The following is a 24,648-nucleotide window of genomic DNA, read 5'->3' as shown; positions in this document are numbered from 1 at the left end:
ATTGACATTGACTGAATTTCAAAATCGAAAAGCTACCATTCAGACCATATTCGAAATGATACCTAACTTTACTTTAACAAGAAAACATTTTCAACTTCTCCGGAAATTTTTCCACTTATATATTGACTGTGAAAAAATTAAACTCACCCGGAATAATTTGTTTTATAGAACTTAGAACTTTTAATAAGTGGCCCTGTCACGACCAATAACTCTGTTAAAAAAATTTTAGCTCTTAGAATAAGCTTTAGATTTGCCGGGAAAATTGTAATACATATTGAACTCTCACTTATAGGAAGACTTATTGATTATAATTTACGCATTTTGGGTTATATAAAAATCTACTCACATAGTATAATAACGAGACATATGAAAATCGCTCCCAGAGCTCCCACACTCAGCTTGAGGCGTTGACTTTCTTGCACCAACTCACAGTTTTCGCCCCAGTAACCTTCGGAACAGATGCAGCGGTAACGGAGACGCGGTTCGAGATTTATACATGTCGCTCCATTCAGGCAAGGCAAGTCGAGGCATTCGTTTCGGTCGACGCAGCCCTTCGTATCAGCGGACATGATACGGCCCTCACTGCAGCTGTAATTTGGAGATAAAACGAGAAAGTAAAGCAAATTGAATTAAAATAAGTGGATTAATGTTGGAAATAAATAATCAAAACTATAGTTAAGAATCAGGTCTAAGTCCGGTTGGTGAAAAATTTGTGTGAGTTGAAACGTTACTGACAATAACTATGTGATTTCTTTTGTTTGAATTATTTTTGGAGAATCCCGATTTAACTATTTGAGGTGTTAGAAAATCTATTATAAACTTTATCTTTCTTTCTAACAAATCATTAGATTTGCCATTTGATTAAACACCCTGGTAATTGTTTAGTCAGTTTTACATTTCATGCCTCATTAGTTAGTCATTCGTGTAATTTGACCGTTCAGACCGTTAAGAATACCTAAGTAGGTGATTTGGACACACTGTTTCGGTGTATTCATAACTATTTGTCTATCTAATAGAGTGCGGAAGCACTTTGTACAGTAAACTCTTATATTTACATATAAATATATATATACGTTGAGTCGAATGGTGTCTACTTATGTCATGAATAAATTTACATGCTAACGGAGTCTCTCATACTTACGTGCATTCGTACTCATTCCATAGGTCGACACAATCAAATGGATCCGGACAGATTACGTTTGAACATGGTCGATTTGATGGACAGTTACGCTCCAGATTGCGCGCCATCGTCGCCTGACCCCATTGTGTGCCATTCATCGAAGGTGGCAGTGGCAAGTGTTTGCCATCCAATCTAACAAGGTGGAAAAGAGAACAATAGAATAGTTGAAAAATATGTTAAGTAACTACATTAAAGTAGGGAAGGAGCGAAAAAATACTTTTGTTTTGAAAAGTAATAGAATAAATCGTATATATAAATCGGAATATATGCGTATCGGTTCTTTCATATAAGGCGCACTATTCTAGTGGACTTCCACTACATATGGTATTTTTGAACTCTTTCTAGGCAACAATATGCTGCACAAAATTTTAATTAACATTTCAAGCACACTCACCTAATATCGTCCAGGCAACTTCTTTGAAAATCTGATTGCACTTCAAACGTTTTTACGCCGGTATATTCCGCTTTGCCGCCCGCATACACGCCCTCCTGCTTGTCAATGGAAAGCCATTGATGACCGACAAAATTATAAGTTTCGTTGTAACGCCGACCCTCACCACCATCCAACTCCAGTAAAGCCGCCGACCCGTACCGATTAACACGCACCACATGCCACTGACCATCGTTGACAGCGATGTCATTCAATTGTAATCGTTTTTCCTCGGCGCGCATCGAATTTAAGTTGAACCGCAGCTGCAGGTGACCGCGATTGAGTTCGAGTATAGCATATTCACGTTGATGCTGATCGCTAACTCTAAATAGTTCGCCCTGTTGCTCGCGTGTACGGAATCGCAATTGCAGCTGCGTGCTGAAGCGATCCGGTTCAAAGCTCAGCGCAAATTTGACATAACTCTGCGGTTTGAATGTGGTAGGTATGGTGGGTAAGTTGCAGGTGGGACCCGTCCAGCCGGGTCGACAGTAGCATTTGGCTTGCACTAGACTGGCAACACAATTGCCTTGTTCCCAACAACGAGCTGTGTGTTCGGTTTTCAAACAAACTTCGTCTGTTTGCGGGCATGCAGGATAGCTATTGCGCGCCAGTGCGGGGAATGCTAGATCGTAGTGTTCTGAATTGTGTATAAGATTACGTATGCAGCCGTCAAAGCCTTTCGACGTAAACGCATACTGCCAGTGATAGAGTGTTTGATCGAAATGCTGCCGATAGATGCCACCTAGTTGCAGTGGTACATTTAAATTCAGTGCTTCACTAAAGGGGGGTATTTGGCCACGTGCCTGGCAGGAATTGTCATCGAACTCGGGCGCTGACCCATCCTCCATTTCAAACACTTCGGCACTGCGACAGAAATCTATCACCATACGCACATTTTCACTATCCCAAAACACATCTAAACGATGCCAAACACCATCGTCTAGCGTCTTTTTCGTTTTCACTCTCAACTCTAAAGTGCCAGAACCAAAGTCGATGAGTAAACGTGGGTAGCCCTGTTCCAGCTCAATGGAAATGAAATCGCGCAGCAGGTATTCGTCCTGTTTGGGTGGTACTATTGGTCCATTGTATAGTATAAGACCGTCCGCTTCTTTTGTAATGAATTCGAGACTAAGGTGTGATTGCTCGCACACTTGCAGTGCCGGATACCAAGCCCAGCCGTTGCCTCGAAAACTGCGTGTCGTTTGCTGACAACGGGGCCCATTGTAGCCCACTGGACAGGCAACACATCTCGGCCCACTGCGCGTATCGACGCAACGACCACCGTTGTAGCAATGATGTGTCCGGCAAGTCTCCTCACGACTGAAGGTGCGCGCCTTGCAAACACATTCAGCGCTCGTGTTAAGACGCACTCCAACCAGCGCTGTTTTATTGATACTTACCGTGTATGGCGTACGATTGTGTATTTCAACGTGATTTGTACAGGAACCTTCACAGTGTCGTCGCTCATACAAACACTCATCAATGCCGACCATAGTGATGTTAATGCCCACCTCCTTCTCAATCTCTTCGCGATGCATAAGCACCACACCATTTAGTCGCACTGCCTTAAAGTATGGCTGCTGAGTTGGTGAACGTGCAGCAAAGTGTACGTCCGTCAGTAATGGATGCTCCGACTTTAGCTGCACACTAAATATATCAACATAATCACGATCCGTATACAGCAGTTCTGCTAGTTTCTCCCGAAACCGCTCAAGCTTGGAACGCTGCAATTTATGTTGTGTATAGTCCCACACACGCACGAAGTCTTCATCGCTTATGCCCGCCAAGCGCATGGAGCCCGCCTGTTGGACTGCCTCATGTGTGATATCACGCACTATGACAGTCATGTTCGCCGGAACATCCACCTGCCCCTGTTCTCGATCGTAAACTTTGAAGCGCAGTTGATAGCGTCCACGACGCGTGCCCGCACGCATCATAACGATGCCCGTGTCTGTATCCAATTTGAAGCGTTGATGTTCCTGCGCTTCCCAATAGTACTTCTTGTCCGGAACGTCCCAATCATCTAGGTCGTGTACGTACACGCGTCCTATTTGCGTGTCATGCGATTGTCCTTGGTAATTGTAGACAACAACATCCTTGCTGCCCGGAAGCATTTTATTATCGTTCACATCGCCAATAATGACAGTTAGAGTGCTGGTGCCCGTCATGGGCGGTGTTCCGTTGTCCTTAATCTCAATTGGTATGAGGTAGGACTTTTGTTGTTCCCGATCAAAGGGACGTAGTGACGAAACAATTGCTATGCCATTGCCATTGTCGCCGCCTGCGGATGTTTTTCGACGAGGGTTTCAACGAATAAAGTTGATGAGCACGATGGCGCAAATTTTTGTTTGTACGAGTGGCCATAGTTAATTTGGTTGATTGTCAGACATATTTAAGTGGATTTGCGTTGAGTATCGCATTCGTTTATTTTTGTTGAATTGTTTGTTGATTTTCCCCGGTTAGTCGTGGTTCGAGACATTCGATCGTTGTTTTTGTTGGGTTGCATGAAAAGTAATTTGTGGAGAAATGGGAAAAATAAAGACAAATATATTTATGTCGGTTCAGGCAAATTAAGCGAAATGCCTAAAGCGGCGTATTCTATCTGGCCATGAAGCGATTGTGATATAATTACCCTAATTGCTCGTATTCAAGTGGAGATAAAAATACGCTGCCATGAGCGGGTTCACATTTTAATGGTGTAAGCAATCTGCTGTGGGGTTTTGGACAGGTTAAACATTCTGAAGTTTGAAAATATTTGAATAGTTGAGAGCACCTTCTGAATTATATAAATTTGACGCTTTATTTCCATGTCAAATTTAGAAACAATTCTTGAAAAAGTTAATTAGTTTAAAGTCATTCTAAGTATCAGCTAAAATGTCAAATTTTTTTTGAGATATTTGAGAAGGGGTATATTTTTGAAGTCCGTAAGGCGAAAGGAGAGTGTAAATGTTTTCACCAGCATGAACTCGGCTATATCTCTATGATATAGATGTATTTAATTAATTGAATTTATTGAACTCTCATAAACAAACAAAACGACAACGATACCTACGGGCCATAGCAATTAAGTCTCTAATAAGTCGCATTTGCTTTGTGAGACCAATATAGTTGTGACCAAATTTTTTAAAAGTTGTAGTTGCCCGAGAAATAAATAGACTTTATTTTGACTCTGGGCACTAAGTAATAATTATATTCACATCGCTGTGCAATACTTACGTCTGTCATGTTCCACTTTGAAGCTCGAACGTATCACATCACTGGCGAGAGGATCCAGTCGGAAGGTGAAGGGTCCACCGTTGCCACGTGCTCGATCATCGGCATCTTTCGCTGCTATTTCCACAATTTTACGCGGCGATACATTCTCCGGCAATACCGGCCGATAATCTTTCGCGAAAACTGGCGCATTGTCGTTAACATCCTTCACAATGACGGTCAGTGTAGCAGTCGCTGTACGCGGTGTACTACCATCATCGATAGCTAGTATTTGTACAAAATGCCGATCGGTTTCTTCCCGATCTAATGGCCTTTGAACGCTGACGGCACCTTTCGTACTGATGGAGAATTGACGTTTCTTATTTGAGGCGCGCACAATGCGATACGTTACTCTGCTATGGCCCGCCTGATCCGCATCCGTTGCGCGGAACTGTTCTAGTATTGTACCCACTTTGGTATCTTCGTAGATGGCAACTTCGATATGATCGCGCTCAAAGTGTGGTTCGTTGTCGTTGATATCGCGCAGTTTGACCACCACCCATGAGTACGCCACGTGATACTTATCACTGTCACTATCGTCGCCCATATCGTTGACTTGTATACGAAAACGGAAACCACTGCTCTGCAGCGGGTCCTCATAGTCGAGCGGTTGTGTGATTTTCAAGGAACCAGTACCATCACTATTCCGCACCATGGCGAACTTCTCAGAGCCAAAGCCGCTGTTCGGCACCACTTTGTACTGAAATGAGTTTGTTTCGTCCTCATCTTGCACGGTAACTGTGAGTATTGGCGATTCGGGAATGGCAGTGCCGTTCGTTTCATCCACTTCGGTGAACCATTCGTCTTTCGTGAACTGCGGCGGCATATCATTCAAATCCTTAACTCGTATCGATGCGGTGCCAGTGCCTAATTACAATAAATTCATATATATACATATATATATTCATAACAATACTACTGTTGTAAAGTAATGTTCTGAAAAGGATATTTAGTACCGTTAATTTACCTTTCAATCCGCCGCCGTCCATCGCAACCACCTGTATAGAGTAGTCGGGTGTGCGTTCACGATCCAAACAGCACACTGCAGTCTTTATAACACCTGTCTCTGGTTCTATTTCGAATATCGCCGCACCAGTCTCCTCCTCAATCACATTTTTTTCAATTGAATAAATTAGTTTGGCGTTGGTGCCCTCGTTGGGATCGTCGTAATCCACAGCTGACATTGTCATAACTGGCAATCCGGCGGTACCGTTTTCTGTTATATTACCAAAATAAATTCCTTGCGGGAATTGAGGTGCATTGTCGTTGATATCCTTCAGATTCACCTGAATGTCAGCATATCCGACCAATCCCTCGCCACCTTCATCTTGGGCGAAGACTGTAAATCGCCATTGTGGCCTACCATGCGGTTGATCACGATCGAGTGGCTTTGTATTTTTTTTGCAAAATAAAGAAAATTTAATTATACTAAGCAGGATGCGATTTTGATTCTTCGATATACTATATATATATACTTTTAGGCTATAAACATGTTATTAGAAGCGAAAGCATTTTTCATCAAAGAAAAATCACAACACAACTTCGCTTGCGTTAAAGGACCAGGTTTAACCGAGATTGCTGTTATAATTTGTTCGTTTCGCTACCCTCCAACGATTACGAAGCGAAGTTCTTATGCATCATTTGATGTCAACAAAAAATGTTGATTTAATTCAGCAGCTTTTGGAATCACAAGTAAGGCGCGACCTAAAATTCAAACTGACCTTCTTACTAACGTCTACCGTTAAGAGCTCGTGAAAATGATAGAATGCTACCAAAATTTCAAATTGCTTTGCGATATACCACCCACGCTTCAACTATTACACTGCATATTACTTATCGCTTGTCATTCAGCTGAGATGAGGCCATTGTTGACAGCTATGGTTGATGAGTGCTGAAAATTCTAAATACTCGCAAAGCTCTAAAAGCCAAAAAGCACTTTAAACTCATATTAACTCGCGCCCGCTTTCAATTGCGTTGACGTGCCCTGGCCTAGTTATTGCAATTAAGAATATAGCAAGACCGACGAAACTCGGACACCAGACACTGCTAACACTGAGAACAATGAATATTTGCAGACGAAAATAAAACTAGTAATAAGATGGCTAAATATTTGGAAACTAACCTAAATCCTTAATGAAAATATATATTCAAAATTAAGATTTTTTTAAATTAAAACGGTTAGCTTTATTAAAGAATTTTAAATACCGGATATCCAAATATTCGCCAATTTTTTCATATACTCATGACATAAACAAATATAACTCATATGCTTCAGCGTTCATGTGTGTCTCACATATCTACATATATCTTTTTAAACCATCTACTGCATGAAACTTCATGATTTTTGGCTCATTCGACTGTGCTATTGTATCGGAAGCCAAATGCCGAAAACTTCGCAATTTTCCAATATTAAAATTCCGCTTGTCGACATCACGTTTGGCAAAAGTCGCCATTGCCGCCGCACAAATGAAATTTTCAAATGCATAAGCGCACATCGAGATATGACTGCAATGCGTAGCGGAAAAGAGAACCCAAAAACAACTAACAAATTATAAACACGTTTACATATGCTCGCGCTACCAAAATTTCATTGGTGACAGTTGTCAACACGCCCACATACCAGGGCGCGCACACATTTGCCTACATGACATATGCGAACGAGCATTTCGCTGGTAATACGATATGTTCAGTCAGCATGACAAACTTTTTAATTTCGCCGGAACATATGCAAGCGCACACACCCATACACATGTACAATGTACGTGTGTATTTGGATATTTGCCCCAGTTTTGTCGCCATTGGATCGCTGTTTAATTATACATGTACCGTATTTATTGGATTCGCTAGGGTGATTCCAATGTCTTGACTGACAATTTATTTATTCATATAAAAAATAAATGTCTTTGAAATTTTAATTAAAGTTGCATCTCCTCTTCCCATTCTACACTTTTATTATGCCAGTCTATTTGAATTATACCAGTTGTTTGTTCGATTTGTCGCTCACCAATCACTTTAGCGGAGCTGACTTTGCTAGGCTATGAGTAAGCTTTACTACGAATTCATACATAAATTCAATATTGTGAAAGCTGGCAAATTGATGTCCTTGGATATTAATACAGTGATGAGACTATAGGTATGAAAGAAATGTGTCGTTAATATTTGAATATTAAAGTATTTTTTATGAGATGTTGGGGGTAGAGCCGTGTATAGACGAATCAAATAGATTAAATTATTCAATAAGACCACAAATACTATATTTAATATTGTTCTAATATGAGAGGTGAAAGTTCGTAAGCTTACACATAGATGTCGCTACTAATATTAAATGTATATGATTTTTAGTTAGCCCTAATCTTCAAACGGCTCGTGTACAAAATTGGCAACTGGCGTACTATTAGTTTATGAGATATATTATTTTGAGTGAAGAAAAATCTTGTTTGTTTTAAAAATTGGATAAAAAATGTATGTCAGGTGTTAATAAACATTGTTTTTTGACAAAAAACAATGAGAATGTGTTAGACATTTCGCTCATGATATTTCGGTAAGGGTAGGCCTTAAGCAAAGTGGGATTCGTACAAATTCATAATCAAGAAATGTTGCTATTCCCCATATTCTCCAGATCTAGCCCTTAGGGAAATTTTCCTCTTCTCCAATCTTAAAACCAATTTCGTCAGAAATAAATTTAGCCACTTTGTAATCGCAAAATCTAATTATATGTAATGCAAAAGACAAATCATACCACAAAATATATATCGACAAGTTGGAAAATCGTCTAATGCCTTTATTAAAATGATTTGAACTTAACGACTCGCGCATACACCCCTTGAGCAGATAATGATTTAATATGATTTATCACAACTCCACTGCATTGCTAGCAGGTTTACGTACTTAATACATATGTAAATGCTTGTATTTTATGTCGTTCTTAAACTTATTAAAAATTAAAATCCATTAAAATAGCTTACCTTCAGTACAAAAATATCGCCCGTTGTACGATTTATATCGAATTTGCTGTTTGCTGTGTTATCCGGGTCGATACCCTGGCCGGTCAGAAAATATACAATACTCATTGGCCTATCTACGTCGCCATCGGTGGCAGTAACCTAATTCCGGGAGAAATTGAAAGCAAAACACAGAAAGTATGATTAACAAACATAAATTACCTTTCATTCGTTTCGTGCGACATTGTTTGGAAATGTTGGCAGAAGTCGGTCGTGATTTTTATTGAATACACGCGAGATTTATTGCGGTTATGTTCCATTGTGGATATGTAATTGTTGTACTTGTGCATGTTTATTTATATATCGGAAACGGTATATTCATATGCGCAGCTATGCTAACGTATAAGTATGTGTGAGTTGTTTTAAAAAACAGTTGGCATACTGGCCATTTAAATGAAAATATTTAATTGCAAATAAGTATTTTACACATAAAAGATATAAAAGTTGTCGCAAAATGTTGAATATTTATAAGTAAGCAAGAATTTCGCTCTGAAAAATACCAAAGTTTTTACAACAACTGTTTTTGTGCGCAGCAAAAATGTGCTCTCTGAAAATATTTCTTTATTATTATTCTTTAAAAAAAAAACATATGTATGTGTAATATGCTATTTATTTTATTGCTTCGAAAGTGTACGAGCAACATGTATGCAACATGTATGTGCAACTTATAGCAAAAATGTATTGTTAACTTCATTTCATTTCATATGCTTGGCAATTTATACCTGTACACACACATACATGTATTTAAGTACCACACACATGGCAGTTACCAGTATTAACGCGTTTGCTAGACGTAAATATGAGGACAATTTTCGGGAACTTTTTATGAGCATTTTTTACTTTATCGCCATAAACAAAATAATAATGAAAATCAAATCGCTTTTAAAGCTATTTTCTCACATTTCACTTTTAGCAATGGTGCCGTGAATCGCATGCTTTTGCACGTCTGTGCCGCACACGTCTATGCATATAAATTCGCTCTAAATTAAAAAAAATATGTATTTGTATGTACTATATATAATAATATCACGATGGTTATTTTGGAGTTTTCGTTGAAAAATTTATTTATTTCCTCTGCAACACTGCATTTGCATATGATTTCGGCATTATTCAAGCGTTTTAACTGTGTACCTTTGTTCAGAAAATCCCCTTAGTTTTTGTTGTAGAATTAAATGCGAAATTCACATTGAGTGCATAAGCGTGCACTTAAATGCTTTTCAACTTGGTTATGCAGCTTAGCGGCTTAAGTAAATGCTTAATGCCAGTCAGCAATTCACAGCTCAATCACATGCATTTCGAAATACAACAATTTTGCATCAATTTAAACTGTATTGGTGCCACATGTACAAAAATATGTGTGCCGATGTGTAACGCATCAGCTGCGGGGCAACGAAATGTTTACGAAAGCGGTATGCGGATTATTAAATAATCAGTTTGCTTTATATAACAAGCCCCGCGGAATCTGTTTTGTAGTTCTATTTTAGTATTGAACGTATTTTCAAACTGAAATTGAAGTGATTCGGAAGCACATGGAAATTGTGGTTTTATACTTCCGCAACAAGCTGTACAATTTGTAATAGTTTCGTCTCCCCCTGGTCCCTCCAACGGCCTTCCCCTTCCCCGGCTTCCTCCGGCGGGTACTGTATCGAACACTTTCAGGGCTGGAGTGTTTTCGTCCATTCGGACACCATGACCTAGCCAGCGTAGCCGCTGTCTTTTTATTCGCTGAACTGTCGTCGTCAATGTCATCGTATAACTCGTACAGCTCATCGTTCCATCGTCTGCGCTATTCGCCGTTGCCAATGTTCTGAGGACTCGAAAACTCCTAGTGTCGTATCATCTGATGTTGACATCGTCCAAGCTTCTGCACCATAAAGGAGGACGGGAATGATAAGCGACTTGTAGAGTTTGATTTTGGTTCGTCGAGAGAGGACTTTACTTTTCAATTGCCTACTTAGTCCAAAGTAGCACCTGTTGGCAAGAGTGATTCTGCGGTGGATTTCGAGGCTGACATATAATTATTAACTTCAAAACAGGGTATCTACATGTGGATTTTTATTGAAATCCCAACAACTAATAGACCAATATATTCCCAATTGTTTAAAGAATACCACTTTGACATCGTGGTGTTACACCTTGAAAACATTTCAATGTGGCTTATTTAAATTCCATTAAATTATTTTTCTTTAAGATATATTTTTTTCTCATGGCGCCCACCTCACTTCTATTATTAAGGGTTTTCTCCAAACCAAACTTAACTTTGTTATTCTATATTTTTGTTTTTAGTAATTGATTTTTAACAGTGTTATTCTCGTACAAAAATATAAGAGAATGTGATTATAATTCTCAGTAAAACAGCGGATAAATATGTGTGTTCATATATTGAATTTTGTTAAATGTTCTACAAATCATCGACCAAAGATGAACAAAAAAGAACGGCAAGACTTCTTTCATTTCTTTGATGATTGTTGATTTCTAATAAATTAAATGTAAGATATTTATACAAATTTTATTGTCTCAATTATCTAATTAAATATTTTTTATTAACAATTTTTAGCCGGTCAAAACGGATGAAATAACTATTTATTCGACTGATAGAGATGGCTATTAAAAAAACATAGATGTTTTATTCGATATGATGCATCGAAACTTTACATCGATGTTATGCGATGCATCGATGCATCCCTTTTACCCAAAGTTAATAGGTCTACAACTTTGCTTCCGCCGTTTTCCAAAAGATGTCTCTAGGGTCAAGCACTGGTCGATTAAATCGATTTTTTTTATATCGATCTGGGACATTTCGATCCCAAACTTATTCTCAACTGAAAATGTCACTTTTTGAGCCGAATTCTCGACGTTTTCGGGAATGTCTCTATGGTCAAGCATTGGTCGATTAAATCGTTTTATATCGATCTTGGACATTTGTGTCAACATTAACCTAACAAAATATTTGTAGAGATCTGTTTGCATCACAAACTTATTCTCTTCTGAAAATGTCACCTTTTGAGCCGAATTCTCGACATTTGCGAGAAATTTTTCTTTTCTTTTTTAATTCCAAGAAAAATGCGGATGCAAACAAAAACTTAAATTTACAAAAAAAAAACGGAGGAAGCAAAGTTGTAGACCTAAATGTCATCAGAAAAATTAAATTTTTTTAATCTAGGATCTGAAATGGTGGCCAGTGGGATCACGCATTCTACAACACTCATTCTCTTAGTAATTTTTTTTGCATATCCTTGGCTAGAGCGTTCTTGAAGTGCATTGCTTGTATTTTAAAGTTGTCATTTATTTTAAATCGAGTTCACATCAAGACAAATCCCATAACAAAAAAACATTGATGTATCGAATAAAAACATCGATGCATCGAAAATATCAACCACCATTCGATGCATCAAAATTTAGCGATGTATCACATTAAAAATACATCGAAGTTTCGTACATCGATTTATATCGGCCATCACTAAGCACTGATCGAGAAACTAGCTAATAATGATTTGTTTCTCACTCAATGAAAAAATGAAAAGTGTTGAGACTTCTAATTTTTGTAATTTACCGAATTATTAGAACATTATATACTAATCCATCATCAGTGTACTATATGTAGCGGTATATGTTAGTAAGTGTCTACATAAATACTGTGGTTTAATATATGTATTATTTAGTGGAAAATATGAACTTCAAACCATCATTTCCAAACTTCTCCCTTATTATGGTAATTACTCTTACCTGTAGTATACGTTTGGGAAGATTTCGATCATCTTCTTCCGTTATTTGTGTGCGATATGTTTGACGATCGAATGACGGTGGATTATCGTTGACGTCGCGTACATTGATGACGACGGTGGTGTAGTTGGTTTTGCGATTGCGCGACGCTTCCAAGCGGAGTTCGTACTGAGAAAATACAAAGCATACAATCAGAAAACTGTTACATCAATATATACATACAATAACAAAATTGAAGATACATGGAATTTATGTAAATCACATAGTAAAATGCTGAAACATGAAAAGTTCACTAAAAACGGGGATTGATTATATCGCATAGTAAAATATATGGAAATATATTGCTCCAACAAAGATATTGAAGTTCTATTGGGATAAACATCACTCTTCTGCTACTCTCTATTCTTTGTAATTCAGTGAAATAAACACACAAAACATGCGTTGTATTTGGGTTTTGATGAAAAATTTCAAATATCTTGGCATCTGAGTTGTGAATTGAATTTCAACGCGCTCCAGAACATCCAGCCAACTTACTTTGAGACTTTCATAACTTACACTGACACATATGCTTTTACAAATGTGTGTGTGTGTTTGTGCGTTTCATATACGGTGCCATACATGTGGCGCTTGCCATAAAATGTTGCATGCCCCTTTACTTTTACAATTTTACGTGTAATGTAAAAATTGCTCATGCAAAACAGCACAGACATACCCTAGAAAATACCCACTTAAGTAGGTTTGCACATACTATGTTACAGTGATTTTAAATCGATTAAAACGAAATGTCATTTCAGTCAAATGGAGAGTTTTGTAAACTTTGTGTGCTCAAAGGCATTGTAATTCGAAATTGGAAAAGGAAGATTTTTAAATAAGATTTGTTTCCAAACAGTGAAAAATGCTACGGACATGTTCAAGGACGCACAAGCTCATAACCTATGAAATATCATCTAATATCTAAATACTAGATCATAAAATTCCTAAATAAAATTTGTAATTTTGAAATAAATGAAACTGTGTTATTCCAAGAACTGATGAAGTTCAAAGTTTTTTTCTCCAACATTAAATATAATTGGTTTTTTATAAGTACATATGATAAACTGCATTTCATGCGACTGTTTGTGTCACTGTGCTCATGTACATATGGCACATGCGTCCGTGCCAAGATTGTGCAGTCGTCTGCAAACATCTGTAAATTATAGTGAGGGACAAAGTGAAAGTTGATTTTTCTGAAAATAAGTGTGTGGCATGGCACTCACTGCATGAGTTCGTTGGCATTTTGCGTGCATGATTTCTCAATGGGCTGTTGGCCTGATTCGCCAAGGCTATGGGTCTGACGTGTCCAGCGACGCCATCATTATAATCGTCCCTCACGCGTGCCAGTACGCTCAAGCGTGGCGTACGGAAATCATACTGGGGATATAAGTGCTAATTTACAGCTCCGAGAGAACTTTAATAGTTTTTACTGCTTAATTTTTCAGTAAAATTTAGTTTAATTTAAAAGAGCATTGTTTAATTATCAGAAAAATACTAAAAACATTTAACGGAAGTAACCGAAAGCTATAGAATACGGAAATGCGAAATTGAGCTGTTAAATGAAGTACCAAAAGTCCATTATCGTTTAAAACAATGGCAGAAAGCTTGCAATGCCGAGTATTTTTTGTGCCTTTTCAGTCGCATAATGAAATGTTTATTATTAGCTTCAACGCCCCTGGCCTAATTACAATTTTTTGCACGCAGTGTAGATGTGTGTTGTGAAAATATACAAAAATATTTAAATACTTCTGGCAATTCGTGGAAGCACTCTCAAATATGCATAAACACGTAAATAAATGCATATGTTTGTACGCACTTTATATGGATAAAGTTTGAAATATATTTAGCAAACCTCAGCCTTCCTTAGTTTAAAGATACAAGCATGTATATTTGTAAATATGTGTGTACTTACCCTTGGTCTGGTTTCATAGTCGAGTGGACTGGCAACAAAAATAGCGCCAGTTGTGTTTTGTACGCCAAAGGCATTGCCTATGTTACCGCCTGTGATCTGGTATCGAATATTCGAGGCTGTGAGATTGTTAGGAAAAGATAGAGAGAACATTGGATGCATAAATTAGGTGGTGAGATAATTACTAAAATGCGCTTTAATATTTTAAGGACTAGAAATAAATATGTATATAATCGCTTAAAGCGGTTCCTACGCCAAATATATATATATACTAGCTGACCCGGCGAACTTCGCCCCGCCCAATTTTTATTTGAAATAGTTAAAACGCTTTTTGAACTCTGTTCAAGGCCATTTATTTGTATGAAATGTTAATATATTCAGGGAATAACGTCTCTGATCAATATAAATATTTTTGGCGAAGTTCGTTCTTTGTTTTGTTGTGTAGCATGTAAACAAATAAAGAAGATGGCTCTCCAACACGCTAACATGACACATACATACCTATGTATGTACATATGAAACTGTAAAATTTTGAACTTAAACGATAAATCGGTTGGAATCATTCGAATTCTCAGAATGAACATTTCCTCACTTTTAGATTTGCTGTGTTGCAGTAAACTATTCACTACAATGAAATTATTATTTATGAATAAAGACGGAAACCTTAGTATATATCTGGTATAAAAATCCACGGGATTGAGATTTGAACTTGAGGTCAAAATTTTTAAAATTATTGATGAAAATTTTCGTAGAGTTGATAATAAGCACAAATTTTCATAAAATAGTTCATTTTTGATTTTATATTCAAGTTCTTAACAAATAAGTTAATTACAAAATTGTTAGTTGATAACATTTTATAATCTTAGGAAAGATAATTCTTAATTTTTAATAGTAGTATTTATTTTTTTGAATTATAAACATTTTAATTTAACTTAGCACTAATTGGTGCACAATATTTTTGGTTAACCTGTCTCGAGCTAACAGAAATAGATTTGATGGTTTTCCCACACGTGAGCATGCAACATATAATTGCCCATGGGAAAAACATGGATTATCCAAATCTAACCCACAAATGGACATTGTTTGGCCTTGAGACTTATTAATGGACATGGCAAAAGCTAAACGAATAGGAAACTGTAGTCTGTGCATTATTGAGGTTCGATTTTTTTGGTGGCATTTTATTGAAAATATTACTTCAAAGTTCAAAATAAGATAATAAATAAAATGAAAAGCAAGCTAATAATACTTACTTTTATTTAATTCGTTTAAAGAGTTTTAAATAATAAAAAGAAAGCAAAGCGTGGCCGAGTCTGATAAATTTTAAACACACGTTTTACGTTTAACAAATTTTAGCTAAAATAAACGTTTGGACTTTTAATATAACAGCATCTGCTTCTATAGCGCCATCTAGCCTAATACAGCGCACTTATTCAATTACCTTACAACGTCAGCCGTATTTAACTCCAAATGTACTCCATACTTATGTTGTGCTTAAGATAAAACAGGAAAATAGTGTTTTACAGTTCATACTTAGGTTATGCTTAACTGAAAATGGGGGGCTTAAGCAATGCTTAAATAACAGCTGATTTTTGTTTTGAATTTGCTTTGAATTTTCAGCGACATCTTTCGTAGCGTAAGGCAAGTGTCCGTTCGTTTGCACTCAATAACAGCTTTTCCTTCAGTTCCCATAGGTGCTCCAACTCGCTAGTGATGAAATTTGGGGTTCTTTTGTTGTTTTCATAAATTTTTGATATAATTTTCCTCGCAAATTTATGTATTGTCTGTTATAATTTAAATATTTCAAACATATTTTTTTGAATGACATTTGTAAAACATATGTTGCCCATAACGTTGCCATATATCATTAAGTATGGACTGTGAAACCGGCATTAGCCATACAAAATTCTATACCTAAATGCAAATAAATGAAATTTTTTTTTGCATTTAGGAAATACATGCAGAAATGAACTCAGCGATTCCCTAAATTCCTCTGAAATCTCCCAAATTCGAGGAATATTTACTGGAAAAGAGTGGCAGCATTGCTTATTTGTCTGACAGATTGTATGTGATTTTTTCTTAAATTTAGAATATTGGAAGTCATAGATTCGTATAACTTTACCACAAATAATATAAACTTCAAACAACGCATTTTCATTTAATGTTTTTAGCAAGTGGCAGCTTTTGTTATGACAGTCTAAATCCATGAAATGAATTAGAACGAAATGTAGCGCCATCTACTGTAATATACCGCACTTAGCGCCACCAACTGGTGGATAGCTCTTTGCTAATAATAAACAAATAAGTTGCAATAAATAAATAATGCGACTATAAGGAGCGTTAGAAACTATCCTATCTTTCAAGTTGGACCAAACTGCACACAGTGTTAAAAATTTCATTAAAATCGGTTCAGTAGTTTAGGAGTCCATCGAAAACAAACAACGTGACACGTGATTTTTATATATTAAGATATATATATAAATGTATAAAGATTCATAGATGTTAAAGATGTTAAACTTGGTTTTATGTTTATTTTAAAATTGAAATATTAAATAAAGAATTTTCGTTTGGTTGGAAGCTTAATAGTAGTCTGGACGGAAATCTATCCTTAATAGATTACCACAGAAAACGGAACAATGGAACCGTCGAAATACCTATTATTTGGGGAGATTCTTCCGTATTCTTAAATGTATATATTGAAACTGAAGTGAAAATTACTAAAGTTTGTAAAGATTATAGCTTATGTAAGGCTAATTAAGTTTATTTATCAGAGAAGACACACTCATTACTTCTTCGGAGAGTAGCAGCTGCTTCATGAATTAATTGTGTGAAATCTTCAACTGCATTATCCATTTCTATTTAAGTTTCAATAGGGGTGTTAAGAACCAGATTTTGGGATATCCAATTTTGACAAATACCCATTTCACTTTTGTTGTTTAAAGCAGAATATTTCCGAGAAGACACATTCAAATAATCTAGTAGTCCACCATCCTTTGCCTCAGGTTTTTTGAACCAGTTTTATTTGATCAACTTTTCTTGTAGAAGGTAGTTATGTTAAAATTAAGCTATCAATGTTATTCCCTTAATGGAGAAACTATAAGAGGAATATTGGATTCGAGTTTCTGCAGTATTTGTTTTTACTCTTTCCACTGATTCCCAATGGTAGCATAAATTGATGTTAAAGAAATTATTGTTTTGGGTCTAGTATTTAGTACTGTCATGTTAACGTTGCCAAGTCAGTAGCATTTTGATAGGGCGGTCTCAAAATTGAATGAAAGAGGAATGACATTTATTTTAAACAAATTATTTCTGACATAGGGAGCTTTATCAGATTAAAAAGTTTGCTGAGTGGTGACTTTTGTTGACAAAAATATTTTTTGCACACTCTACTCCGAATTATATTTGTAAAGTAGTGTATTTATTAGCGGGTTGAGCCGACTCTTAAAATAAAAATTTTAATTACATTGTATTTCGAAAAAAAAAACTTTTGTACAACGATTACGATGTCTAGAAATGCCCATATGTAAGTAGTAAGATATCGATACTATATGATATTTAATACTATGCAGTGCACTGTTAGTCAGAAGAACAGTATTGAGTTTGCTTTCTAATACTTGGACCATAATAAGACAAAATCCAATAAATTAAAAAATCAATGTATTATTTATTAGGTCTCAGTTTATTTATAGTGTTTATAGTAAAGTACTAGTATATACCAAGTCATGATTGTTTAGCTGGGACATAAAATACGGAAACCGTGACCTCTAGCTCACATAGTAACCTTTACCACTTTATGAACATTTATATAATACAGTTAACCCTCATTAGTCTGAATCCGAACTTATATTATAATATAATCTCCTTAAGTATAGTTCCCTTGATCATTGCCCTCAACAACAATGCTTTAAATTGAAAATTGGAGAAAGTTAAAAGCTTCTATAGCTGTAAAAACGAAATATCTTATCCAAATGTGTCTGTATTTTAAACTCGGTGAACATTTAGCTGCACTACCAATTTCAATTCAAAACTGTGCGAGCGAGAATGCTTTAATGGGTACTTATCTTCATATGCTGATTGCACACGTTTTAGTTTATTGAATTTATGTGCCACAAGCAGCAACAAGAACAACAAAATCTTCGAAGCATTATGATAATATGCTTAAAGTGTTGATAAAATGACGTAACGGGCGCCACACATTAAACCGCTCTAATGAGGTAAAGCCAGCGAAGTGTTAAGCACCGACAAGTGTACACAAACACACATATGTAGACGTGTGTGCGTGGACTTGATTGTGTCTACTCATGCGTAAGTGTTGTGGGGAAGCAATTTCCCAAAACACGCAGTATTTCGCTGAACTGTAAGCTGTGAGCTGTGCATGGTTTTGACGGCACGATTTTTGTTGCTTTAATCTATACTCATTATAAGTCATTAAGCGTGATGAAAAGGAAGAGATATGCCAAGTGCGCTCATATATGCCATACATATATAAGTGTGTGCTTCAGCTGCGTAACAGGCAATATTGCCATTTAAGCGAAATATTTAATACGTACATATACAATATATGTATACTTTATATGGCTGTGCCTTGCATTTTGCACTACATGGCGTATACGCAACAAATTCTTCTGTGTACTATTTGGTATGCAATAATAATTAAGCAATTAGCGTTAAATCTTCCTGCGTATATAGTTGCAGACTTTTCAATTGCTATACCGTAGCCCCGAAAATAGTACACTGACATGGCAGAAGCGAGGATTGCTGCGAAGAAAGTCATGTTGCGTGACCTAATTACTTGCTCGCTTGTCTGGGCAAACTCAAAGTAGCGTAAACAAGTGGAAAAGTTGTGAAATCGACGAAAGTAAAACTTTCAATGACACCGCAAAGTTTGCACCTTTATTGGCGTTTAATTTTAATGCGCATAGTTTTGATTTCGTAGATTCTTTTCTGCTTGATGAGCGTTCGACATTCAACATTAAAGTTTTTATCGGCTATCTCTAAGGCAATGATAAATTTGATGGGCATGGAGGATGGAATGGAGCGCTTTTAACGCGCAACTTGTATGAAGACTAAAATATTTCATGACATTAAAATGTTGTGGCACTTGCAGGAGATTAAAGTGTAATATTTAAAAGTATCTATTAAAAATTTGAATTTTTGTTTATTATACAATGAGTTAGCACGCAAATGCATTGTTTAAAATTGCTATCGGATACATACATCTCAACCAAAACTGAAATTTCACAAAACGTTTATCTAAGCTTCACATATTTCTTTCTTTTTAGTTGTTATCGTACATCATAAATAAAATTCCTCCCATAAATTCCAGGCGATTAACAATTCTAACGTAAACACAACAGTATGTACATATGGTAGTTTGATACTCAATATAAAATACGCACGCACTTGTTTTAGTATGTGTGTTCAAATAAGAGTATGTGTGAACAATGTGGTGCGTAAACTACAATGTGTAAAGCTCGCTGTATGTGGCAACTTTCACATTTTAAGAAATATAGCAAAAGTTTAGTGCGTTCTAATTTCAATTCATTATTGTGGCAACACTAAGTGCTATTCGCATTCATATTGCTTTAAAATATCCTGCCTTCGTCTCACTTTAACCACAAAAACCTATTGTTTCTAATTTAAATCTCAGCTCTGTGTCTGAAGATTGCATGCGGAGTGTTGAAATATTTCATTTGTCTCCTTAAAAACAACCGTATCCTTCCACGTTTCCCTAATTCATTTTGAAATTTGTCATTTACGGTTTTGTTTACGGCTTTTTCATGCGAATTCTTTACATATACTCGCCGTAAATATCCTTCCATTTGGGTTAATGTGCACACAATTCGTTTCTTTCCTTCGTGGTGACCTCTCTTTTCGCTTTTGCCGCACTACAAGCTGCTTCTTTGGTAAACATTTACATTCTTTACTATTGCCTTTGTCACATTTGTCTTGCAGTATCTTTCTATTATTGTTTGCCACTATTTTAGGCGGAGACTTCGAGGCGTCTGCTAACGTTGGCGGCTTTGTTGGCGCTCGCTGTGAGATCTTGTTGTTGTTGTACATTTCAGTGTGTATGTATTGTAGTCACATTTGTATTCGTATATTGTCGATATGCGGAAAATGAATGTCAATTTTATTAAACACTAGCGTACAATTGGCGCACTTGCGGATAAGGGTAATATTCAAATTGGTTTGCTCGTTATTTTCACGCTTGCCGCGCTTACATACATACATACATACATACATACAAATACTACATACAGACCATATACCCAGCTGTGAAGTAGGAATGAAATATTGAAGCAAATAATACAAACGTTTAACCAACAAGAGCATTAACATATTTTCCGGTGCTTTTAACAATGGCTGCACAAATAGAATTATATCATTTGCAGTAAATGGATATTATTTATTGTGTTACATATTTAAATATCGCGCAAACGGATTTCTAGGAAAATTAACTTTGTTATTTCTTTGTACACTGTGTTACATAAAATTATAGCGAATGGAAAAGTTGGAGCTTTTGAGAGAGAGGAATTGGTTGTGCACGAATTTTTTAAGTGATGAAAATTTCGTGAACTGAATTATTGAGCAATATCCATAGTATTTTAATTTATATTATTAAATATAAATCTTATCATTTAAGGAATTCTAATGGAACTCTCAAACATTCACATGCAAATTAGCTGACAAAGCTTAAATATAAAGATTTTATGAGGATCCATTTTACTTTTTCCAACGACAGTTGAATTTCCATAACTCGAACTTCTATAGCTCGAAGATCTCCATAATCGAACTCTTCATTTGGCAATAGAAGTTAAATTTCATACAGATTTCCTTCCATTATACGAACGACCAGAGCAAAATACAAAATTTCATATTTTACTATCGATTTTAGATTTTAGAGAATTTTATTTTAATTTTTAAAATAATCCCTAAATCGTATGAATGCAAGCGATAACTTGAGTAAAACTGAAGATATCTTGCTGAAACTTAGTACAAGTATCACCATTGGATGGTTGGTATTGTAGATGAGTGAAATCGGACCATTTCCACGCCCACAGAATGTGATTAATTGGAAAAAATATAAAGTGCTTAACTAAGACATAATTTTAAACATAAAAGTAAAATTCGGTAAAAAGACGACAGATCATTTATGACCTACTATGTTTAATGCACATCCCCTACGTCCCCTGCTATGTTTAATGCACAATTTTTCAAACTAATAAAGCTAATAAAACCAAATTTGAAAACATTTATTGCCTCTTGCTACGATTTGAAATTGACGATTGATTTACGATTTGAAATGGGATAATAACTACGCCCACCTCAAATTACGAATTCATTTATGTTAATGTCAGATTCACTTGATGGAAGAAATGGTGAAAAAGAGTTGCACTAAATTTGATATAAAAATTGGCGAATTTTTAAATCAAAAACTATGTTTGAGGAATGCGAGGTGTCAGTCTTCAAATATGAGGACCTTAGTGACTATGGATGCATTTTTACCGATTACCATTACAATATATAATATAATCATTTCCGTTACTTTAGTTGGCTTTATACCGAATATGTGGGCCAAATTATGTGTTATCTCAATCAACTTTGGTAGAAACAGATGTTTGAGTATATAACTTCTCTTAGTGAATATATAATATATATATTGAATATATATGAAAACGGTGTAAGATAGAGTGTAGATATGCCTATATACACTTGGTCCCTGTTTGGCTTAATTTTATTCATTACAATAAAGTTGGACATTAAATTTTTGGTATACTGAAAAATTTGTGCTCTCCATGGTTTTGCTGCAATCAAATTCCAAATTTCATTATAATCTTATTTGGATGGAAACAGCTATAAGGCGACGTCTAATAATATTCTCTTCTAAGAAACAATTGAATTTGGGCAGAAGCCAATATCAGTAAATTAATATAAAATTCAAGCGGAACAATAAACAAACGTGAAACTAACTAGCTGAAATTAGTAAAACAAACAGCTCTGTATGTACTTAAATAAAATTCTGCAAGAAAATTTAGGCTAACGCAATCATTAAACAGTTAATGTTTTAATGTTAACCGTAATACATAAATATATTTTCTTATATTCAATGCCAGCTCTCTTATACTCTTGCCCTCTCAAAGGCACATTTCCTATAGCTTTGTGGACAGAAACATGGTTAACTATTGATAGTTGGGTAATAAGAAACGGGCCTAATGTATTCTGCAAACCCCTTAACGACTGCTGCATAACCCTAGAACTGTATCAATGCGAGCACAAAAAAACCGAAAATCGTCTGGTTTGAGGTGATAACTTCCTTGGCTAATGCAAATTGGAGGAAATTTGGTGACGTAGTCCCAGTGGAGCCTTAACAGCTGCGCACTATTCCTTGAGGAGTACTTTTATTTTTACATTATTTTGTAATTTATGTTTTTCATATTCAGGCTCTTCCAATGTGGAAATAATAATATTTTGATTGAATGAATTTAGATTAAAAACTTATTAATAAACCAGCAGCTGCTAGTTGATTTGCATATCTAAAACTCTAATGCTAGCAATATGAATGAATTACATTTAATAGCCCTTTGATACTTACAATCATTGTGATTCTTGGCATTGACGGTGAGTACAGTTGTCTGTAGATCGGCATTCTCATCAATTTCAGTCTCGTAGAGAAATCTGTCGAAATACGGTGGAGAGTCGTTTTTATCGGCAATACCAATGCGTACAAATTTTGTAACTGCAAAGAGATAAAAAAAAATAAATATTTAAAATAAAAATTCATATCGAGATAGTTTTTAGCTATTTGCTTAAGTGGCTGGAAGAAAAGTTTTAAAAATAAACTTTCTGCATTTATTTCTATTGTTCTCCATAGCTACTATGCACTAAATGTCTAAACGCATATACCGACACGAAGACATAAATACAGATAAAGTTTGCACATTCCTCTTTAAGGAAATATAAATACAGTTAAAAGTTCTGATATTCAAAAGTTATATGGCTTATCTGGCGTGTGTGTGTTTACTCGCTTGCACAATGCAGCTTTCTTACAACAAACAATTGAAGTTGTTTACAATGGATTTCATTGATTTTGTGCGACATACATTTTGCAGGATACTATAAACATTGGAAAAGCGTTTGGGCATCCGTGCGATGTTGCAGCACATTACACTTCAAATGTTTTCAAGTTGCATTTTATTCAACTTGAAATTGTAACAGCTGCACAGCAAGAAACATTGGAGCATTGGAGCAAAATTATTACCTTAATTAATTTTAGGAGGACACTTAGTTGTGACAATATTTCGGGAAAATAAAATGAGAAGAGAGAAAATGCTGAATATGGTTCAGGCTTTCAGTGCTCTACTAAGACTTCGGCTATTCTTCCAAGGAGCATCTAGTTTCAGTTTAAGAAAAATCAATCACAACATACCTTAAAATTTCATTGATAAAATTAATACTTTGCTGATGGGAAAATTAATGTAACTTTTCTCTGAATCAAAAGGATACTTTCTGTCAAATAGTAATCCCAGCAGGGCAGCTTCTTAGCTTACCTTAGCTAGCTGTTATACATCTCTATTTTCAAATGCTATACTGTGCAAATAGTTTAAGCAACAATTTATTTCTCATTGTTATTCACTTTCGTCCCAGTTTTAAGGCAGCCAGTCTTCGGGTGTTGCCTCTCAATGCTTCCAAAGAAATGTGAAACGCACGTGACGGAAGCGGACGGATTTCTGCAACACTCCCAGCCTTAGTGCACATATGCATGTAAAAAGTAATCGAGTATTTTCTTAGCTCTTTCAAGTGAATTGATGCGGAGCAAAATCCATTTGCATACGTGCAACAATTAAATTTTACATGCTGGTATGTATGTGTTTGAGCGCAGTTGGATTTATTTATTTGTGCGAACACATTTAACAGTTAAATATTTATATATTTTTGTTTTTGTCTGCATGTCAACATATATGTATGTACGTATACATGCAAATATTATTGCAGGTAAGTCACTCTCAAGTTACATAATTGAATATTGTGCACGTAGATTCAGCAAAACGAATGAACGAAGACAATTGCGAATCTCAAATAACTTTATATGAGTTTTAAAATTTGCGAAAAAATTAACAAA

At 35.9% G+C, this 24,648-nt stretch overlaps 1 protein-coding gene across 4 annotated transcripts in view; it reads right to left on the bottom strand.

The window, feature by feature from the left end:
* LOC105212869 (putative neural-cadherin 2) overlaps positions 1 to 24,648 on the bottom strand; it is a 245,582-nt gene that overhangs the window by 8,513 nt on the left and 212,421 nt on the right. For all 4 annotated transcript variants that reach the window (XM_054227233.1, XM_054227232.1, XM_029040673.2 and 1 more), the window contains 9 exons: positions 23,122 to 23,265; positions 14,532 to 14,647; positions 12,590 to 12,754; positions 8,828 to 8,965; positions 5,830 to 6,250; positions 4,827 to 5,729; positions 1,575 to 3,891; positions 1,142 to 1,312; positions 347 to 588 (listed from right to left, as the gene is read on the bottom strand). In XM_054227233.1, the coding sequence (XP_054083208.1) occupies positions 347 to 588; positions 1,142 to 1,312; positions 1,575 to 3,891; positions 4,827 to 5,729; positions 5,830 to 6,250; positions 8,828 to 8,965; positions 12,590 to 12,754; positions 14,532 to 14,647; positions 23,122 to 23,265 (4,617 nt within the window). The remainder of the gene's footprint in view (positions 1 to 346; positions 589 to 1,141; positions 1,313 to 1,574; positions 3,892 to 4,826; positions 5,730 to 5,829; positions 6,251 to 8,827; positions 8,966 to 12,589; positions 12,755 to 14,531; positions 14,648 to 23,121; positions 23,266 to 24,648) is intronic.

This window comes from Zeugodacus cucurbitae, chromosome 3, assembly GCF_028554725.1.
Source record: "Zeugodacus cucurbitae isolate PBARC_wt_2022May chromosome 3, idZeuCucr1.2, whole genome shotgun sequence".
NCBI classification, from domain to species: domain Eukaryota; kingdom Metazoa; phylum Arthropoda; class Insecta; order Diptera; family Tephritidae; genus Zeugodacus; species Zeugodacus cucurbitae.
This window is presented reverse-complemented; position numbering and strand designations above follow the sequence as displayed.